Below are 17723 nucleotides of genomic sequence, written 5' to 3' on the forward strand. Positions count from 1 at the left end.
AGCATAAATGCCCTTAGAATCCATCTCTGCCATCCCAAAAGTATGTGAGACGGTAAAACTTGATGTATACACAAAGCCTATCTAGTTGAAAAAGCAATGTTAAGATAGAGTATGGAGGGTGAAGGGGTGGAGAGGGGAATCCTTCAGAATATTGCTGCCTTGGAGCTGGAGTGATAGCACAGTGGGTAGGGTGTTTGCCTTGCATGCGGCCAACCCGGGTTCGATTCTCAATATCCCATATGGTCCTCTGAGCACAACCAGGAGAAACCCCTATGCATCGCCGGGTGTGACCCCCCCCCCCCCAAAATATTGCTGCCTCACTTCTGGTTTCTTTTTTTTTTGCTTTTTGGGTCACACCTGGTGATGCTCAAGGGTTACTCCTGGCTCTGCAGTCAGGAATTACTCCTGGCGGTGCTCGGGGGACCATATGGGATGCTGGAAATTGAAGCCAGGTCGGCCGCTTGCAAGGCAATCGCCCTACCCGCTGTGCTATCGCTCCAGCCCCCGCGGCCTTACTTCTGGATTGACACTCTCAGATTTAAATCTGTGGTTTGACAGTAAACACAGGCTTATTTTTCTAGGTAGTTGAAATAGCGTCTCAGCTCCCCACTTACCTTGCAAAAATAAATTCTCCCTTAGACATGGGGGTTAAAGGGAGGAGAGTAGCTGGAAAAGCAGAAATTTTCCACATCTATACTTTACTTCCAGTAGGCTTAGTGATATATCTTCTCTGCAGATCATGAAGTATGCAGAACAGAGGATTCCAACCTTGAATGAGTACTGTGTGGTGTGTGATGAGCAGCATGTCTTCCAGAATGGCTCTATGCTCAAGGTATAACACTTCTACTATAACTCTCTTTCTTGGACTCTGCGCCAAGGCCCTTCACGCCTCGTTTCTTCCATTCTTCCTGTGTCTGTGACTATAGGTAGAATTATACCCATATTCCCTGAGAATAGAAATAGTTTTTCTCAGGAAGTAAATATCAGCATCCTTGTATAAAAGCTGAGGAGATAGAATTTTTTTGGTGGGTATAATCTTCCAGCATTTAAAAAAGGAATTGGGTATTCACCAAGCTTGGTTGGATAGGACTCTATCTTTCAGGTCTAGGTCAGACAGGTGCTTCACCGTAAGTGTATAGAAGAGATAGGAGAAGTGTTATGACAGTCCAAAAGAGAGTCTCTCACTCCGTAGGCAGGTCGTTGATGGCTTTATAGAGCATTGGCTCTTGACTGATCATGAGGCATTTAAGTAAGGCTCCACTTATTTGTAGTTTTCTCCTGACATAGGAGGCTCCAAATTCCTGCCTCGTTCTAGGGCTGTCTGTGGTCAGGGTTGTCTCTCTCTCCCTCTAACTCCTTCCTGCATACCCTCTACCACCACTGTCTCCTTATCCATTCAGCCAGCTGTCTGTACTCGTGAACTGTGCGTCTTCTCCTTCTACACCCTGGGAGTCATGTCTGGAGCTGCGGAAGAGGTGGCCACTGGAGCTGAGGTATGAGGAGGACAGGAGGCTGGGGATTTGGGATCAAATGGCACTTCCACTGCTTGGAACTTAGAGAAATGTTTTCATATGTGAGGATGTTCATTCTAGTATTGTTTGTAGTAGTTTGAAAAAGAAAAATTGGTGCAGCTAAATTTAGGGAGTTTTGTTCAATTATGATATAGTGTTATAGTAGAAATACTACATATTTCTGATCTATGGTTAAAAAATATAATGAAGAAGTAAATGCAACAGTATATATGGCACAATTCTTTAAAAAATTGTATGTGAATGTACTTCCATAGAAAAAATGTCTGAAAGGGTGTACATCAGCCTTCGTGGTAGCTGCTTGCAAATGAGAGTTGGTTGTGGGTATGGGTGATGATTTTTATCTTTTAATTGCTTTTTCCGTCATTGTGACTTGAAATTTTATAATGAGTTTTGTTTTTTTAAGTAAAGGATCACAAAAAGAAGTTTTAAAAAGTTTTTTAAAAGTTTTAAAAAGTTCAGGGGGAAAAGTGCTGAAGGGCCAGAGCTATCGATAATACAGTGGGTAGGGCACTTGCTTGGCACATGGCTGACCCGGGTTTGATCTCCAGCAGCACCCAGCCCCATCAGGAATGAACCCTGAGCACAGAGCCAGGAGTCAGCTGGGTTTGTTTGTAGAAACAAAAACAACAAAAAGAAGTGCTGAGTGACTCTAGGAGATATGTCACACCAGGTGATTCCTAGTACTGGAGATGACTTAATTCTGTTCTTCTTTTCTTTCCTCTAAGGTGGTGGATCTGCTGGTGGCCATGTGTCGCGCAGCTTTGGAGTCCCCTCGAAAGAGCATCATCTTTGAGCCTTACCCCTCTGTGGTGGACCCCACTGATCCCAAGACTTTGGCCTTTAATCCTAAGGTATAATTGCTTGGGAAGCAAGTCAAGGCTAAGGAACAGGAAAAGTTAAATATAGTGGGAGACTATATTCATTCTAGTGTACACAAGAGCTTGGAATCAAGAATGAAAGAAGATTAACCAAAACACTGGGGTGATGGTGCAGCAGATAGGGCACTTGCTGTGCACAGTCAACCAGATTTAATCCCCAGCGTCTCATGATTCCCCAAGACCCATTACGAGTGATCCGTGAGTGCAGAAGCGGGTGTAAACCCCGAGAACAGCTAGGTATTGCCCAAAAAGCTGGGGCAGGGATGGATTGTTTGTTTTTCTCAGAAATTCTTTAAATCTAAAATTTTGCTGTTTAAGTGAACATATAATTGAGTTTGTCAGAAGGGGAGAGGAATTAATATTGATTAATTAATATTAATTAATGTTATGATAGAGAATAATATAAGTTTAGGATACTTGAAGACTTGGATTCTATTCTGAGGTTTTGCATTTCCCTTGCTGAATGTTGTTAGACTAGTCACTTCACCTTTCTGAACTGTGGATTTATGAACTGGCTGCATTATGTATTGTTTTAAAAATGAGGGCTAATATATATTAAAAGTGCTCTGATAGTCAAGATTTCTCTAGAGGAACCAATAGAAGCTAGAAGCTGTTTATTGTCAAGAAATGGCTCAGTGACATACTTCTCCTATTTTGCTAGGGCCTAGACTTTTTATATATCTGACCCTCTGTTTAAAAAAAAAAATCACGTCTTACTGTTTTCTACTTTTCACCATCTTCTTATTCTCTTCCTGTTGATTCTCCACAGAAGAAGAATTATGAGAGACTTCAGAAGGCCCTGGATAGTGTGATGTCCATACGGGAGATGACCCAGGTATTCTGCTTTGTGCCCCACTCAAGGGTACAGTTCTGCTTGGATTTTGTGGGATTGGGATAAAGATTGAGAGTTGCTGCTCAAATCATCACTGAATTTTCTTTAGTCTACCTTTCTTAGCCATTTCCATTCTGTTCACTGATTCGTTGGCTCTGTTATTCTTTCTCTCTTCTAATCTCTTAACCTTTACCTTAACTGCTGATTCTTTCACAAATTGTTCATATTTAAAGTTTTTTTCCCATGCTTCTTAGGTTAGAAGGGAAAGGAAGAAGGGAAAGACAGAGGTGGGAAGGGATGGAGGGGGGCTTGAAAGTAAGGAGCTGGACCCAAGGGCCTACATCATCTGTTCTTCTAGGGGTGGGGCAGCCACATGGAGCGGTGCCAGCCTCTGACTCCAGGCTGTCCCTCACCAGACTTCCCCACCCCTCGTCTGCAATCTCTGCATGAATAGATATTCATTTGTGTTCAGAATTACAGGTGGGCCTCTTGGCAAATCCTACATGTCACAATTCATACTAACGTGAGACGTACCAAGGAAGGAAGATCTCCTTCCCTGAAGGGCTCTTTGCTTTATGTAAAGTTTTACCACTGAATTTCTTAGTCTAATATTTCTAGGACATAGATTTTATTTATTATTTATAATCAACTTTCTAAGGACTGTAGGAATTGCTTAAAATGAGGGAGACTCACCTGCATGTCATTTTGTAAGGATCTTCAGTCATTTTTGTACTTAATCAGTGTTCCCACCCTGACTGGACTCCTTGAGGGTGGGAATTTCATCTCCTCTTGCCTTATTGTGACCTTCAGTGCCTGCCTTGCCATGGATCCCCATAGTCAGGCTCTGGGAGTGGGAGGGTTTCCTGCTCTCCTAGGTGATAACCTCGTGACCATTGTTTTTCAGGGCTCATATCTTGAGATTAAGAAGCAAATGGACAAGCTCGATCCCCTGGCCCATCCTCTCCTGCAATGGTATGAATGCAGGGCTCTCTGGGGGCTTGGAGGAAGGAGGTGGGCATGGTATTGGAAGCCTGCACAGTACAGAAGTCTACATCTTCTCTTAGAGGTGGTTTCAGCATCTTCCCAAGATTCTAGAGACTGGCTGCTTTTACTTTGGGATCTGTTGGGTCACCTGTTCTGGACAAGAATTCAGATCCCACACATTTTTACATAGTATCTCAATTTCTCCTGTTTCTTGTTTTTCAACAGGTTGTTGTTTTTTTGTGGAGAGGGCCACACCTGGTTGTGCTCAGGGGTTACTCCTGGCTCTCGGCTTAGGGATTACTCCTGGCAGGGCTTGGGGGGGACCATCGGGGGTATGAGGGTCAAACTCAGGTTGGCCATGGGCAAGGCAAGCACCCTGCCTTCTGTACTATCTCTACAGCCCTTCTAAGAGTTTTTTTTTTTAGTCCTCCTTGCTTACAGGAAATAATACTCATCTGGGGCCAGAGCGATAGTACAGCAGGTAGTGCACTTGGCTTGCACGCAGCTGTCTCAGGTTCAATCTCTGGTATCTCATGTGGGCCCCTAAGCCTTCCAGGAGTGATTCCCAGAGTGCAGAGCCAGGAGAACACAAAGAACACTGCCTGATGTGCGGCCCCGCCCCCCCCCAATTTATTTATTTATTTATTTTTTTTTTTTTTTTGCTTTTCGGGTCACACCCGGCGATGCTCAGGGGTTACTCCTGGCTTTGCACTCAGGAATCACTCCTGGCAGTGCTCAGGAGACCATATGGGATGTTGGGAATCGAACCCGGGTCAGCCGCGTGCGAGGCAAACACCCTACCCGCTGTGCTATCACTCCAGCCCTCCCCCAATTATTTTTTAAGAAGAATACTATTAATTTCAGCTGTTTCAAAGATATCTCTCTACTTCATTTTCCTTTCTCAAGGTCTTTCCTGTTTTTTTCGAGTCTTGACATACTGTTATTTCTGACAGAGATTATGACCATTCCCTATTGCCCTTTCCCCACTTCTCTCCCTCCCCAATTCTGATTTCTGTTCTGTTCCTCACATAGCTTTTCTCCCCTAGACTGTATTCCTATTCAGCTTTTGACATTAGTACTTTCTCAACATAGGATGCTTTTCTTAGCATGAGGAGTGAATAACCAGCTATGGGCCATCCAGGGTGGCATTAACAAGTGTACGTATGGATGAAACATAAAAAAATCAAGCTGTATCCACTATAGGAGATAATGCTCCCTTGCAGAGCTCTTACCTTTTTTTTTTTTCTCTTCTGTCCTCCCTGTTCATTCTCCATACAGCCCAGTCTGTTCTTTTGTTCTTTCTCTAGCTCCAAACAATTACTTGGTTTTTCTCTGTGCTCCTGAATCCAAATTTTAAGTCCAAAATTACGGGTATAAGTTGTCATCATATCTTTCTTTTTTTTTTTCTTTTGTAGCTCACCTTTTTTTGAGCTTCCTCTTATTCTAGATGTAGCAGCCCATTTATGACTCCTGTCTTTATTTTGTCCTTTGTTAAGTCCCCAGTGATCAGCTGATCCCTGGTCAGTAGTTTCCCTTTCACATTTTTATACACAAATGTTACAACCTAAAGGAGTATTCAAATAGTTATCTGCACATTTTACACAGCTCAGTCCCGGGGTTCTTTATTTCTTTGCTCAAGATAATGTATCCTCACGTTTATTCTATAAATTATTTTCCTGTTTGATTCTAGGATCATCTCTAGCAACAGGTCACATATTGTCAAACTACCTCTCAGCAGGGTAAGTAAGCATTCTTTCTCTGAAGTCTACATTTCTGGGGAGGGATAAGGAGGGGCTCCAAGGCAGAGAACTTGGCCCTAGATCTGCCTGATTGGCTCTTACCTATGAGCCAGGTCTTTGACCCTAGACGTATTTTTCTTATTTGGGATCAATACATGGCAAAATTGCTCCCATCCTCCGCCCTTCCCTCCCTGATCTCTGTTTCTACTCTGTTTTCCTGACCCCACCCCACCCTGGGCAGCAGCTGAAGTTCATGCACACCTCACACCAGTTCCTCCTGCTGAGCAGCCCTCCTGCCAAGGAGGCTCGGTTCCGGACCGCCAAGAAGCTCTACGGCAGCACCTTTGCCTTTCAGTGAGGAGGGTGGGGACTGAGGGAGGCTTGGATAAGTGATAATGGGGGTTGGGAGGCCAAGTTCTGTGTTGGTATGTGAGTTTCTGTTGCCTTTGTGCACTGACCAGCAGTCAGCAGATGTGTATTTAGTGCCATAGTGATTGGTGCTATGGAGATGTGAAACGGTATGTCTTTCCTCTCAAGCTACTTATGATGGAGTTGAGGAGAAGTGATATACACATATAAAAAGATGTGGTTGAAAGGAGACGAATAGAGGAGATAGATTGTTAAAATTGCTCTGAAGAACTCAACAATCTATACTAATTGTTGGAGGAGAGAAGAGGAAAATACATTGAAGGCAACTTAAAGGGTATGATGGTCAGGCCTAGAGAGGTAGTACAATGGGTAAGGCACTTGCCTTGCACATGGCAGAACCATATGATTCCCCTAGCACTGCCAGTAGTGATGCCTGAGTGCCGAACCAGGAGTAACCCCCTGAGCATCGACAGTATGAGACTAAAACAACAAAAAAAGGTATGACGGTTAAAAGATAGACTTGAAGTCAGGACTGAAAGTCAGATTTCAGCCAGTGCTAAGTTGGATTTAAGAAAAATTGTTCAGGAGCTGGAACAATAGCCCAGCGGGTAGGGTGTTTGCCTTGCACGCAGCCAACCCGGGTTCGATTCCCAGCATCCCATATGGTCCCCTGAGCACCACCAGGAGTAATCCCTGAGTGCATGAGCCAGGAGTAACCCCTGTGCATTGCCGGGTGTGACACAAAAAGAAAAAAAAAGTTTAATTTGAAGTATCAGGAGAACAGACAAAGAAACTTAGCTCCAGCTGAGGCTTAGGATGGTACTAGATGAAGTGCAGAGGAGAGGATAGAACTGGAAATGAAGATGTATGGATTAGCCACACGTGCTCATCATGAATGTCTGTGCCTATATCTGCATGTATGCCCATTGCCAGGTCTGTTTGTATCCATCTTCGTGTGCTGTGGGGATGCGGATCACTGGGGGTGGAGTCTGGAAGTGCTCTTGGCAATCTCATATGTGAAGAGACCTGTTTGCCTTGCCTTACAGTGGGTCCCACATTGAGAACTGGCATTCGATCCTGCGCAATGGGCTGGTCAATGCATCCTACACCAAGCTGCAGGTGAGGCTGTTCCCCTTTCCTCCTCACACGTCTCATACTCCAATTCCTGCCCCGTGGCTTAGGGAAGGCTGTCTGAGAGAACTCCCTCAGACTAGGCTTTCTGAGGAAGAAGTGGACTAAAATGTATAGGATAAATGTGATTGTTGTGTATTTGATCCCAGACTTTTGTTTTACTGGTTTTAAGGGATGGGAATACAGCTTTGGCAGGAATGTGGATTGTTGATTACAGTTAATGCGATAAATTAACTTACTTAGATAGAACTTTTTATATGACTCTTCATTCAGAATTGATATAGGACTTTTTCTTTTGTCCTGAGAAGTTCTAAGAAGTTATTGCCTCTCTTCCCGGCTGCCTGTTCTGCAGTTCCTTCTGGGGGGCCCTATGCATGGGGATAGGAACATGGATTCTGAAGGACTGAATCAGTGGCTCCTCTCCAGCTGTATCTAGTAGCTCAAGTCACAGGCGTCAACCTGCAGCTGCTTTTCAGCCAGCCAGTTTTTAAGAGTTAGGTACTTGGAATGAGTGAGAAAGTAAAAAGAGGGACAAAACGCTGTATAAGCCCTGTGGCTGCCTAAGGGAGGGCCCAGGCTCCTATTGCTCATCCTGGTGTTTCCCTGCAAGCTGCATGGAGCAGCCTATGGCAAAGGCATCTACCTGAGCCCCATCTCCAGTATTTCCTTTGGATACTCAGGTAAGAAACCCCTCTGACCTCCTTCACTCCTTACGTTGCATTCTTTGTGAACACATGATCGATACTGTCATCTTCCTTCTCCATCATAGATACTTGATCTGTGTCAGCTCCCTCCCCAGTGTCAAAGAAAGTCTCTTTTTACTCTCATTAGAAATTTAGGTTCTTTACAAGGTGAAGTTACTTCCCTTTTCTCTTAGGAAGTTCTCTTCTCCTTGAAGATGGCTCTTGTTGACTGTAGGAGCTTGACTCGAGGAATGGTTAGGAAATAATTAGGAGATGAAACTAAGCCTTATGTAGAATACATATTTGGCGGCAGTCTGCCATTGTTGACTGTATGTGTATGTGACTTTATATGTGAGTGGTTAACCTGAAGGCTTAGATTACTTTCATTGGCTTACATTTCTAGAGCTGTTTTCTGCCTCTCAGCATCTTTCAAAATAAATAAATAAATTCTTTTTTTCCCTTTTTTTTTTTTTTTTTCTTTTTTGGGTCACACCCGGTGATGCACAGGGGTTACTTCTGGCTCTGCACTCAGGAGTTACTCCTGGTGGTGCTCAGGGGACCATATATACTATTCAGTTACACTGAATGTAAAATGAAAAATAATTTTATTCTAAAGGGAAAGGTATGGGAAAACGTTTAAATTCTAGTCAGATATATCTAGCTTTGTCAAGCTGAGAAAACAAATTTCAGTTAGGATTATCTTGGTGTTCCAACTCCTGTTTTAGTTCCTTTTCAGTCTTTGTTCTTTTTCTTTCTTTTCTTTTTTTTTGGGGGGGGGAGAAGGGGGGGAATTTGTGCAGTAATCCTGGCAGTGATCAGGTCTTACTCCTGTTTCTGTATTCAGAAAATCATTCCTGATAAAGCCATATGTCGTGCATGGGATCAAACCCAAGTCAGCCACAGCAAAGCAGGGCTCACCTGCTGTACCAGCCCCGAGTCTTGTTCTTATTTTGTATGTTTGTGTAAAGGATAGCTACTTTATAGTTCATGTCTACTGTATGAGTGGGATAGAACTAGTTTCTTTTATTTCTCTAGTCTTTTAACTCTTACTAAGATTAGTAAGCTAAAGTCCAGATTCACAGAACTAAAAGTTTCTAAGAACAGAATAAGTAGAAGGAAATAATATAGTTGGAAACAAAACTAAGTGAAATATGAGTAGATTCAGATACAACAGATAGTACCCAAAAAGTCAAAGGTGATCCTTTCAGAGAACAAAGCGTCTACTCCCAAGACTCACATAGTATTATAAACCAGTAGTACCTTAATATTAATTACTTTCATTTTTTTTTAAAAATGGGCTAGAGAGATAGTACAGCGGGCAGGTGTTTGTTTTGCAAGCAACCAAAGTGGGTTCGACCCCCAGCACCCCACATGGACGACCAAACCCTGATTCCTGAGTGCCAAGCCAAGAGTAATACTGTGACTGATAGGGGGCAGAGCAACAGACCTACCAAGAACTCAGAAGCCACGGGGATAAGTCTGCCGACTTTATGCCACTAAGAAATTTTTGACAAAATGTTCCTGGAAAATAAAGCTTTACCAAACAGATTTAATAGAAAATAGAAAGCTAATGACACCCAAAGCTATACAGAGATACTGAGCAGTTTTAAAAAAGAAATAAACTAAAATGCTAGGTAGACAAGTGAAGAGTAAATCAAACTTTCAAGGAGTAAATTATTCCAATTTTTCCATCTATTCCAGTCATCCAAGAATAGAAAAAGAAGGAAATACAAATCCTAGAATCTTGGAGGCAAAGAGCGTGTGCATATGCTCTGCATGCAGGATGCTGGGTTTGATCCCCCCTACAGCATGATTCCCCCAAGCACCACTGGGAGCAACCCCTGAGCAGACTGGAAGTAGCTGCTGAATGTGGTTCAGAAAACAAAATGCCAAACGGTAGAATCTTGATAAATTTTACTCAAACTACATGGATTGTAAATAAAACAAAAACAGCCTATGTGGGCTGTAAATGTCTACTCCTAGTTTGGGACTGGGCATTTGCAATACATATTATCACCAAAGGGCTGGGGCAGTAGCACGGCAGTAGAGCTTTTGCCTTGCACACAGCGAACATGGCCGACCCGAGTTCGATTCCTCCGCCCCTCTCGGAGAGCCCGGCAAGCTACCGAGAGTATCTCGCCCGCACAGCAGAGCCTTGCAAGCTACCCGTGATGTATTCGATACGCCAAGCACAGTAACAACAAAGTCTCCAATGGAGATGTTACTGGGCCCGCTCGAGCAAATCGATGAACAACGGGAGGACAGTGATAGGATAGTGATTATCACCAAAGATTAATAATAAGAATGTATTTTGAAAGTTCCTAGGAATCAGAGTGGGGAGGTAGCTCAAAAGATTGGAACACATGCTGGGTCTATGATTGAGCTGAGTTCAAACTGGAGTCCTAATCTCAGGCCTAAAATTCAGGAATAGAGGTACATACGAGTACTATTTCATACCTAAATGAGAATGAGTGTGTTATAAGTAGATCTATTTAATAGGTGATAAAAGAAAGGTATAGGATTTATAGGTGGGGGGGAAAAGGTAGAAAGGAGAATTGACACCTCTTCCTCAAATCTGGGAAGACTGAAAGACCTTTTCTTGGGATTGGGCCGGGGGCACACTCAGCAGTGCTTAGGTTGTTGCAAAGGTCACACCTGGCAGTGTTCAGGGGACCCTGCAGTGCCAGGTTTTGAACCTGTGACTCTTGCATACAAAGCCTGCAATCAGCCTGCTCCGCTGTCGCTGCCCTGGGAGAACTTTTTGAAGTAATTGCTGTAATAGTTACCTGTGGGAAGTTATTATCACTTAATTGCTGTTCTTTCTCCCTTTTCTCTTGAATGACTGATTAGTTTATGTAACTGAGACTGGAGCAGATCTGATTTGCTGAGTTTGCTTCATTTCCACTCATTTCATTTTGATGCGAGGTGTTATCATCACCACTCTCCTGGGCTCCCTCCTTCCTGACTCATTTAATGTGTGAATCCCCCATCTTAAAATCCTTCAGTGATGTCCTGATGTTCTCTGGATAAATTCTGGTCGACTTAACATGGCTTATAAAGCCTGCTTTGATTTTATTCTAACTCGCCTTTCCTCCCCTCTCTTTTCTCCAGACCTTCTGTGTTCTATTTCCTCTGCCCAGAACACTCCTTCCTCTTAATTTACTACTATCTCTTCCTAATTCTACAGTTCTCTGCTCAGTGTTACCAGGAAATCTTTCTCTAAGCTCTTAGGCTCTGTTAGTTTTTGTACTCTCACACAGTGCTCTGTATTCTCCCCCACCTTAGCCTTTACCATACCGTGTTGTAATTAGTTGTTCCTTGCTTGTAGTCATCTGTAAAGATTTTTTTTTTTTAACTTACTGACATACTACGAAGTGTCAAGCTCAGTGCCTGACAAGTAGTCACAGTAGGCACGTTAATGGTATTTGATTCGGACCTGGGTGAATGAACTGGGTCTGGTTTTTTCTTTGTTTTTGTGACAGGAATGGGAAAAGGACAGCACAGGATGCCCTCCAAGGATGAGCTGGTCCAGAGATACAACAGGATGAATACCATCCCTCAGGTATTATTGACCCTGTTCCAATGAGAGAACTCTTCTGCAAGGACCATTTCAGGCCATGAAGATTGGCAGATGGGAGTTGGAGATTATTTGAAGGAATGTTCTAAGACGATACATTTTCAGAATCATTTGTAACCCCAGTCATAAGTACGCAAGCACAGCCTGTGTTCAGCTGCAGCAACCTAATCATATAGGTAGAGACTGTGGACTCATCCATACTGATTATTATAGGGAAGTAAGCTTTGCAGGGTGAGTGGAGTTGGCTGGGATCCCAGGATATTCCTTGCCCTCACTGGCTTCTCTAGGGAAAAGCTGTAATAGTCTTAACCTGGCTCTGTTCTCCTCCTTTTCCAGACTCGATCCATTCAGTCAAGATTCCTGCAGAGTCGGAATCTCAACTGTATAGCACTTTGTGAAGGTAGGTAGCCCATCCAGTCCCTGTTTTTCCGATTCTTTTTTGTCTGGTGTACTTTTGGCGCATGATTCAGCCAAAGGTCATTTTGAAGCCTCATAGCTTCTCTCCTCTCCTAGAACTCTGAGACTTAGCATTGTAACTGCTGGAGACTAGAGAGATAGTACAGGGGATAAGATGCTTTCCTTGCACGCGCCTGACCCAGGTTCAATCTCCATCACTCCATACGGTCCCCTGTGCTCCACCAGAAGCAATTCGAGAGTGCGCAGCTAGGAATAAGCCCTGTCTATGCAGGGTGTAGCAACAGTAGCAACGAAATAAACATAACTTCTTGTCCCCTTCTTCCCAGTGATTACATCTAAGGACCTCCAGAAGCATGGGAATATCTGGGTGTGCCCTGTGTCCGACCATGTCTGCACACGGTTCTTCTTTGTGTAAGTCTACAAGGGTACTTTGGGCATTATTCTGAGGATGTGGGGATTGTGATGGGGATAATGATATGATTACTGGTGGAGTCTGTTTCTGTTACCTGAAACAGGCTTCCTAAGTATAGCTGGCATTGGGACATTCCCCTGGGAGATGGTGGGGGGGTGGACCAGGATCTCTTAGAGGAGAGAAGGTTCCCTCCCGGTGGAGTTGCAGGGAAGAGTTTTGACTTGGGGGTGGGTGACTGCAGCTCCAAATTCAGTTTTATTAGTTGACCTTATTCTGGTATTGTTTTCCTATGCTCACACTTGCCCTGTCTTTGGCAGATATGAGGATGGTCAGGTGGGCGATGCCAACATTAATACTCAGGACCCCAAGATACAGAAGGAAATCATGCGTGTGATCGGAACTCAGGTTTACACAAACTGAGGGGGCCCCAGCCCTCGTACCACCCCCATCCCCCCTACAATCCATCTGCCCTCATGAAAGGGCTCAGGAGCAGCAGGCAAGGCTGCCCTGAGGAAAGGGGCCTTCACCGAGGGGCAGGAAAAAAGAGAGAAGAGGCGGCCTTCATGGTGGAGACTCACCCAGGAACCACTCTACCTTTGGATGGCCGAGACTGGCTCCCTACCCCGGATTTTCCCAGTTGACTTCACCCTGTTTGTAAATAAAACAATAAAATGGAAGGTGCTGTGGACTGCATATGATCACTGTGGTCTGACTGTCTGGGACCCAGCACCTGCCTCACTCAAGCCCCCAAAAGGGAGCGGGGTCCGAAAAGAGCAAAACATCTGAGGGTTGGACTGTTCCTGTCCGGTGGAGTCAAAGCCTGGTCCACATAGTGTATTATACTACAGGCCCACCAACAATTTTTCAATGGATTAGATGAAGGAAACTCACCAGTTATGCATATGACACAAAATGAAGTGAAATAGAATACCACCAATGACCTTTCCTCAAGATTGAAAAGAATCGGGACCGGAGCAATAGCACAGCGGGTAGGGCGTTTGCCTTGCACGCGGCTGACCCGGGTTTGATTCCCAGCATCCCATATGGTCCCCCACGTACCACCAGTAGTAATTCCTGAGTGCAGAGCCAGGAGTAACCCCTGTGCATGGCCAGGTGTGACGCAAAAAGCAAAAAAAATTGAAAAGAACCACTGAGGCCAGGGCAGCTCAGAGTTCTGACACTTAGGACCTCTGCTTTCTGCACAAAACCTACTCTCCTATGTCTCCCTATCTCAGGTGTTAGCCCCCTACTCTCTTCCTCCTCCCAGCTATTTCTTTGAGAGATGAGGAACTGTGGGGGATTGGCAAGTACAAATTTGTCTTTAACTTGAAGTCTTTGAAAAGACTTTTAAGAAAGAAAAATGGATCCTGAGATACAGAATAGAGGGCTGGGTGCCTGCCTTGCATGCAGCTGACCGGAGTTTGAACCCCAGCACCCCATATGGCCTACAAGCACGGCTAGGACTGATCCCTGAGCACAGAACCAGGAGTAAGCCCTGGCAAATGTGGCCCCAAACAAATATGGCCTTCTTAAAATTCAGATTCTGTAAGAACAGCAAGGTGTGGTAAGATAGCTGTTTCTAGGAACCCCAGCTGCTCCAATGAAATCCAGATGTTGAAAGGCCACTACTACCCTTCTGGACTTGCTGGCTATGCTCTGTGTACCTAAATGACAGTTCTAGAAGACAGTTCGGGCACTGCCAAATAATTGTGTGAAATAGAAAAACAGGAATACGAGCAAAGAGAATTTTTTTTTTCTTTTTGGGTCAAACCTGGTGATAGCTCGGGTTACTCCCGGCTCTCCACTCAGGAATTACTCCTGGCAGTGCCCAGGGAACCATGTGAGATGCTGGGGATCAAGCCCAGGTCGGCCGCATGCAAGGCAGACGCCCTATCCTGCTGTGCTATCACTCCAGCCCTCACAAATGACACAAAATGAAGTGATATAGAATTTTTTAAATTTTAAAAAAATAAAACTAGAGGCCAGGAAGATGGCTCAAAGGGCTACAGTACGTGCTTTGCATACAGGAGTCCTCCTAGGTTCGGTCCCCAGCACCACATGGTCCCCTGAGCAGAGTGAGCTATGGCCCCAAAACAAAATGAAACCTGACTTTCCAAGTTTGTATTTTTATTATGACTGCTCCTTGATTTGCAAAAGCCCCCTCCTGCAGCTTATTGTCTGTTATTACATTTGCCCTACTTTACAAGTCAGTTGGATCTGCTTTCTAGATCCTGACCTTCCTTAACATGGAGATGCCATGTACCCAGAGGATCCGTTTCTTACCACTTCTGTTTCCCTTCTTGATCAGTATATTCATCTGACTTAACAGTTTTCCCCAAACTCTCCCCCAATTCTGGTTGAACCCAGGGGTCATTGAAGCCTGAAGATGTTGGGGAAATACCTCATCGATCAGTAAATGCCCCTAAAGAGAGTGAGCTCGTCTTACCTGAATTTCCTCAGTCCTGGGAAGACCCCTGCAATTCATCTGGGAAATATGAGATAGCCGATACTTCATGTCGTTCTTAGATTGGTGCTAAACCTTATATTAAGCACTTTAATAATTTGCTAACACTTTGACTTTCTTCCATTGTGTTTGGCAGTGCAGTTTGTGATGTCCTTCTCACAATCCGCTGAGATAGTTGCCATTAGTTCCATTTTGTAGATGAGAGTGCAGACACCAGGAATGAATGATTTGCCCATGTTCTGCAGCTCATTGCTGAGGCACCATTACTCTAGAGCTGCTGTTTTGGTCCCGTGTTCTATCATAATCTCTCAGTATTTACCAGTATTTTCTCATTTAATTGACAATAAAAGTAGAGGTTTTCTTTAGAGATCTTAATGTGGGCTGGAGCTATAGCATAGTGGGTAGGCTGTTTGCCTTGCACGCTGCTGACCTGGCTGACCTGGCCAACCCAGGTTCGATTCCTCCGCCCCACTCTGAGAGCCCCAGCAAGCTACCTGTGGCATATTCGATATGCCAAACACAGTAACAAATGTCACAATGGAGACCTTACTGGGCCCGCTTGAGCAAATCGAGCAGGAGGACAGTGACAGTGAATGTGTCAAAAGTCTCATAGCACAGCTGATAGAGTGTTTGACTTGCACACGGCCAACCCGTTCAATTCCCAGCATCCCATGTGGTCCCCCCCCGCCCCCCCAGCACTGCCAGGAGTAATTCCTGAGAGCTGAACCAGGAGTAACCCCTGCATTGCTGGGTAAGGTTCAAAAAGCAAAAAAGAAACAAAAAAAAACCCCACAAAGGTCTTACAGGCTGGTTCATGGCAGTACCCATCCTTTAACTAGTTCTGCCCAACTCCGAGACATGAGCTATTAACCACTTAAAAAATTATTTTACTTGCCCAGTGAATTTCAAACCACTCCCACTGGTATTCTAGCAATTCAATCTAGGTGCTTGACCACTCAAATGGTTTAACATTTTTGATCAAGCTTTAGAGATTGTTAATACTTATATGTGGTATTATAGGATTTCATATATTCTTTTTTAGTGGAATCTAATAAGCAGGTACTAGCAAATGATGGAATGAGAAGTCATGAACACACAATGTAAATTACCTAAATGCAAATGTCTGAGCTAGTGGCTTCATGGATATCACTTCTTTTAATGGCCTATGCATAAAAATGTTTTTATGACAATAAAATCATGAAGTTAAATATACCATTATATAGTGTTCCACAGAAAACTAACAATACTTTTTGAATCCAAGTAGTTTGCAAGACATACAAATCACATCTGATAAAATTCAAAACACAATGGAAAAACAAAACCTACAATGCATCCATAAAAAGAACGCCTAAGAATGCCTTCATTACAGGGGAGCTTGCAGAGAGTCCTGGGTTTCTGGAGTAGAATCTTCCCCAAGCCTAAAGGAATTGAGAGTTGAGGGAGGAGGGCAGCCCATTCTCCCACTTTTATTTATTTATTTACTTAGCTTCTTTGGGTCACACCCAGCGATGCTCAGGGGTCACTCCTGGCTCTGCACTCAGGAATTACTCCTGGCGGTGCTTGGGGAACCATTTGGGATGCCGGAGATCGAGATCGAACCCGGGTCAGCCGCATGCAAGGCAAACACTTGACCCGCTGTGCTATCGCTCGGCCCTTTTTTTCTTTTTTTTCTTTTGCCCCATTCTCCCACTTTATGACTGGGAGGTGAAGGCTGTGAATGGTTCCAAGGCTGTGACACATCCTGCACATAGAGGCCAACAGCAGGTGGGGTGGCGCCTGCCTTTCCCATATTTCTGGATTTCAGCCACCTTATGTTGTTTGGGCCTGGGCATGCTTAGGGCAAGGACCAGGGGGGCTATTTCATTCGATTTCTGGCTATGTTTCTGCATGGAGAGCTTTAACCCCCCCTGGAGTTTAGCCTTCGCCCTCTTTCTCATGGTAATTTTCCACACTGGCAGGGTGTGGCCCTGACTCAGTTTGTGGTAAGGATGTGGGGAGGAGCCTTCGTGCCTAATTCTGCCTTTCCCTCTGCCAGTAAGGGGAGGGGCGGTGAGTGTATAAAGTCTGATGCTGAGTCATTTTTGGTTCTTTAGCAAATTCTCATATGAATGTCTGAAAGATGTTTCAGCTTCTGGGACCCAGGCTTTTCTCCCCCAGGAGGGCTTGGGGATAAAGCAGGCTCCACTTCATTGAAGTTTGTCTCTGGAGTATGGACTGTTTCACAAATACTTCAGAATTCCCCTGCAGTGGGGCCAAAGATGTCAGACTTGAACTGAAAGAAAGCGTTGCTGTTAGCAGGACTCTCCTTCACCCCCTGTGCTTCCTGGAATAAGAGGTCTGCTTAGCTAGTAGCCAGGGAGCCTGGAAATGGAGAAAAGCAGACCTTGAACTGTGATGGGCGACTTCTACAGAAGGGGACACTTGAGCTATTGTTCATTGATGCCGTTTTGATCTTCCAAATCTTGGTTACTCTGTGTGTGTGTAGGGGGGGTGGGGTAGAGGAGAGGGGTGGTGCTTACAGCCCCACTTAGGGAGCCTGAGTTTGGTTTTTTTGTTGTTTTTTTGGTTTTTTTTTTTCTTTGCTTTTTTGGGGGATCACTCCCAGCGATGCACAGGGGTTATTCCTGGCTCTGAATTACTCCTAGCGGTGCTCAGCGGACTATATGGGATGCTGGGAATCGAACCCGGGTTGACCACGTGCAAGG

The 17723-nt window shown here is 44.5% G+C and overlaps 1 protein-coding gene across 4 annotated transcripts in view; it reads left to right on the forward strand.

Moving 5' to 3' along the window:
• PARP6 (poly(ADP-ribose) polymerase family member 6) overlaps positions 1–13252 on the forward strand; it is a 28713-nt gene extending 15461 nt beyond the window's left edge. For 2 of the 4 annotated variants that reach the window (XM_056128755.1, XM_056128754.1), the window contains exons 12-24: positions 737–832; positions 1401–1493; positions 2258–2383; positions 3180–3245; positions 4147–4214; positions 5917–5965; positions 6207–6319; positions 7381–7453; positions 8076–8145; positions 11631–11710; positions 12062–12125; positions 12469–12553; positions 12872–13252. In XM_056128755.1, the coding sequence (XP_055984730.1) occupies positions 737–832; positions 1401–1493; positions 2258–2383; positions 3180–3245; positions 4147–4214; positions 5917–5965; positions 6207–6319; positions 7381–7453; positions 8076–8145; positions 11631–11710; positions 12062–12125; positions 12469–12553; positions 12872–12974 (1086 nt within the window). In that variant the 3' untranslated portion in view covers positions 12975–13252. Of the gene's footprint in view, positions 1–736; positions 833–1400; positions 1494–2257; positions 2384–3179; positions 3246–4146; positions 4215–5916; positions 5966–6206; positions 6320–7380; positions 7454–8075; positions 8146–11630; positions 11711–12061; positions 12126–12468; positions 12554–12871 lie in introns of those variants that run through there. The other 2 variants (XM_056128756.1, XR_008794461.1) reach the window with 2 other exon arrangements.
• The last annotated feature ends 4471 nt before the right edge of the window (positions 13253–17723 follow it).

The sequence above is a fragment of the Sorex fumeus genome, unplaced genomic scaffold, assembly GCF_029834395.1.
Source record: "Sorex fumeus unplaced genomic scaffold, SorFum_2.1 ptg000067l, whole genome shotgun sequence".
In the NCBI taxonomy this organism is placed as follows: Eukaryota; Metazoa; Chordata; class Mammalia; order Eulipotyphla; family Soricidae; genus Sorex; species Sorex fumeus.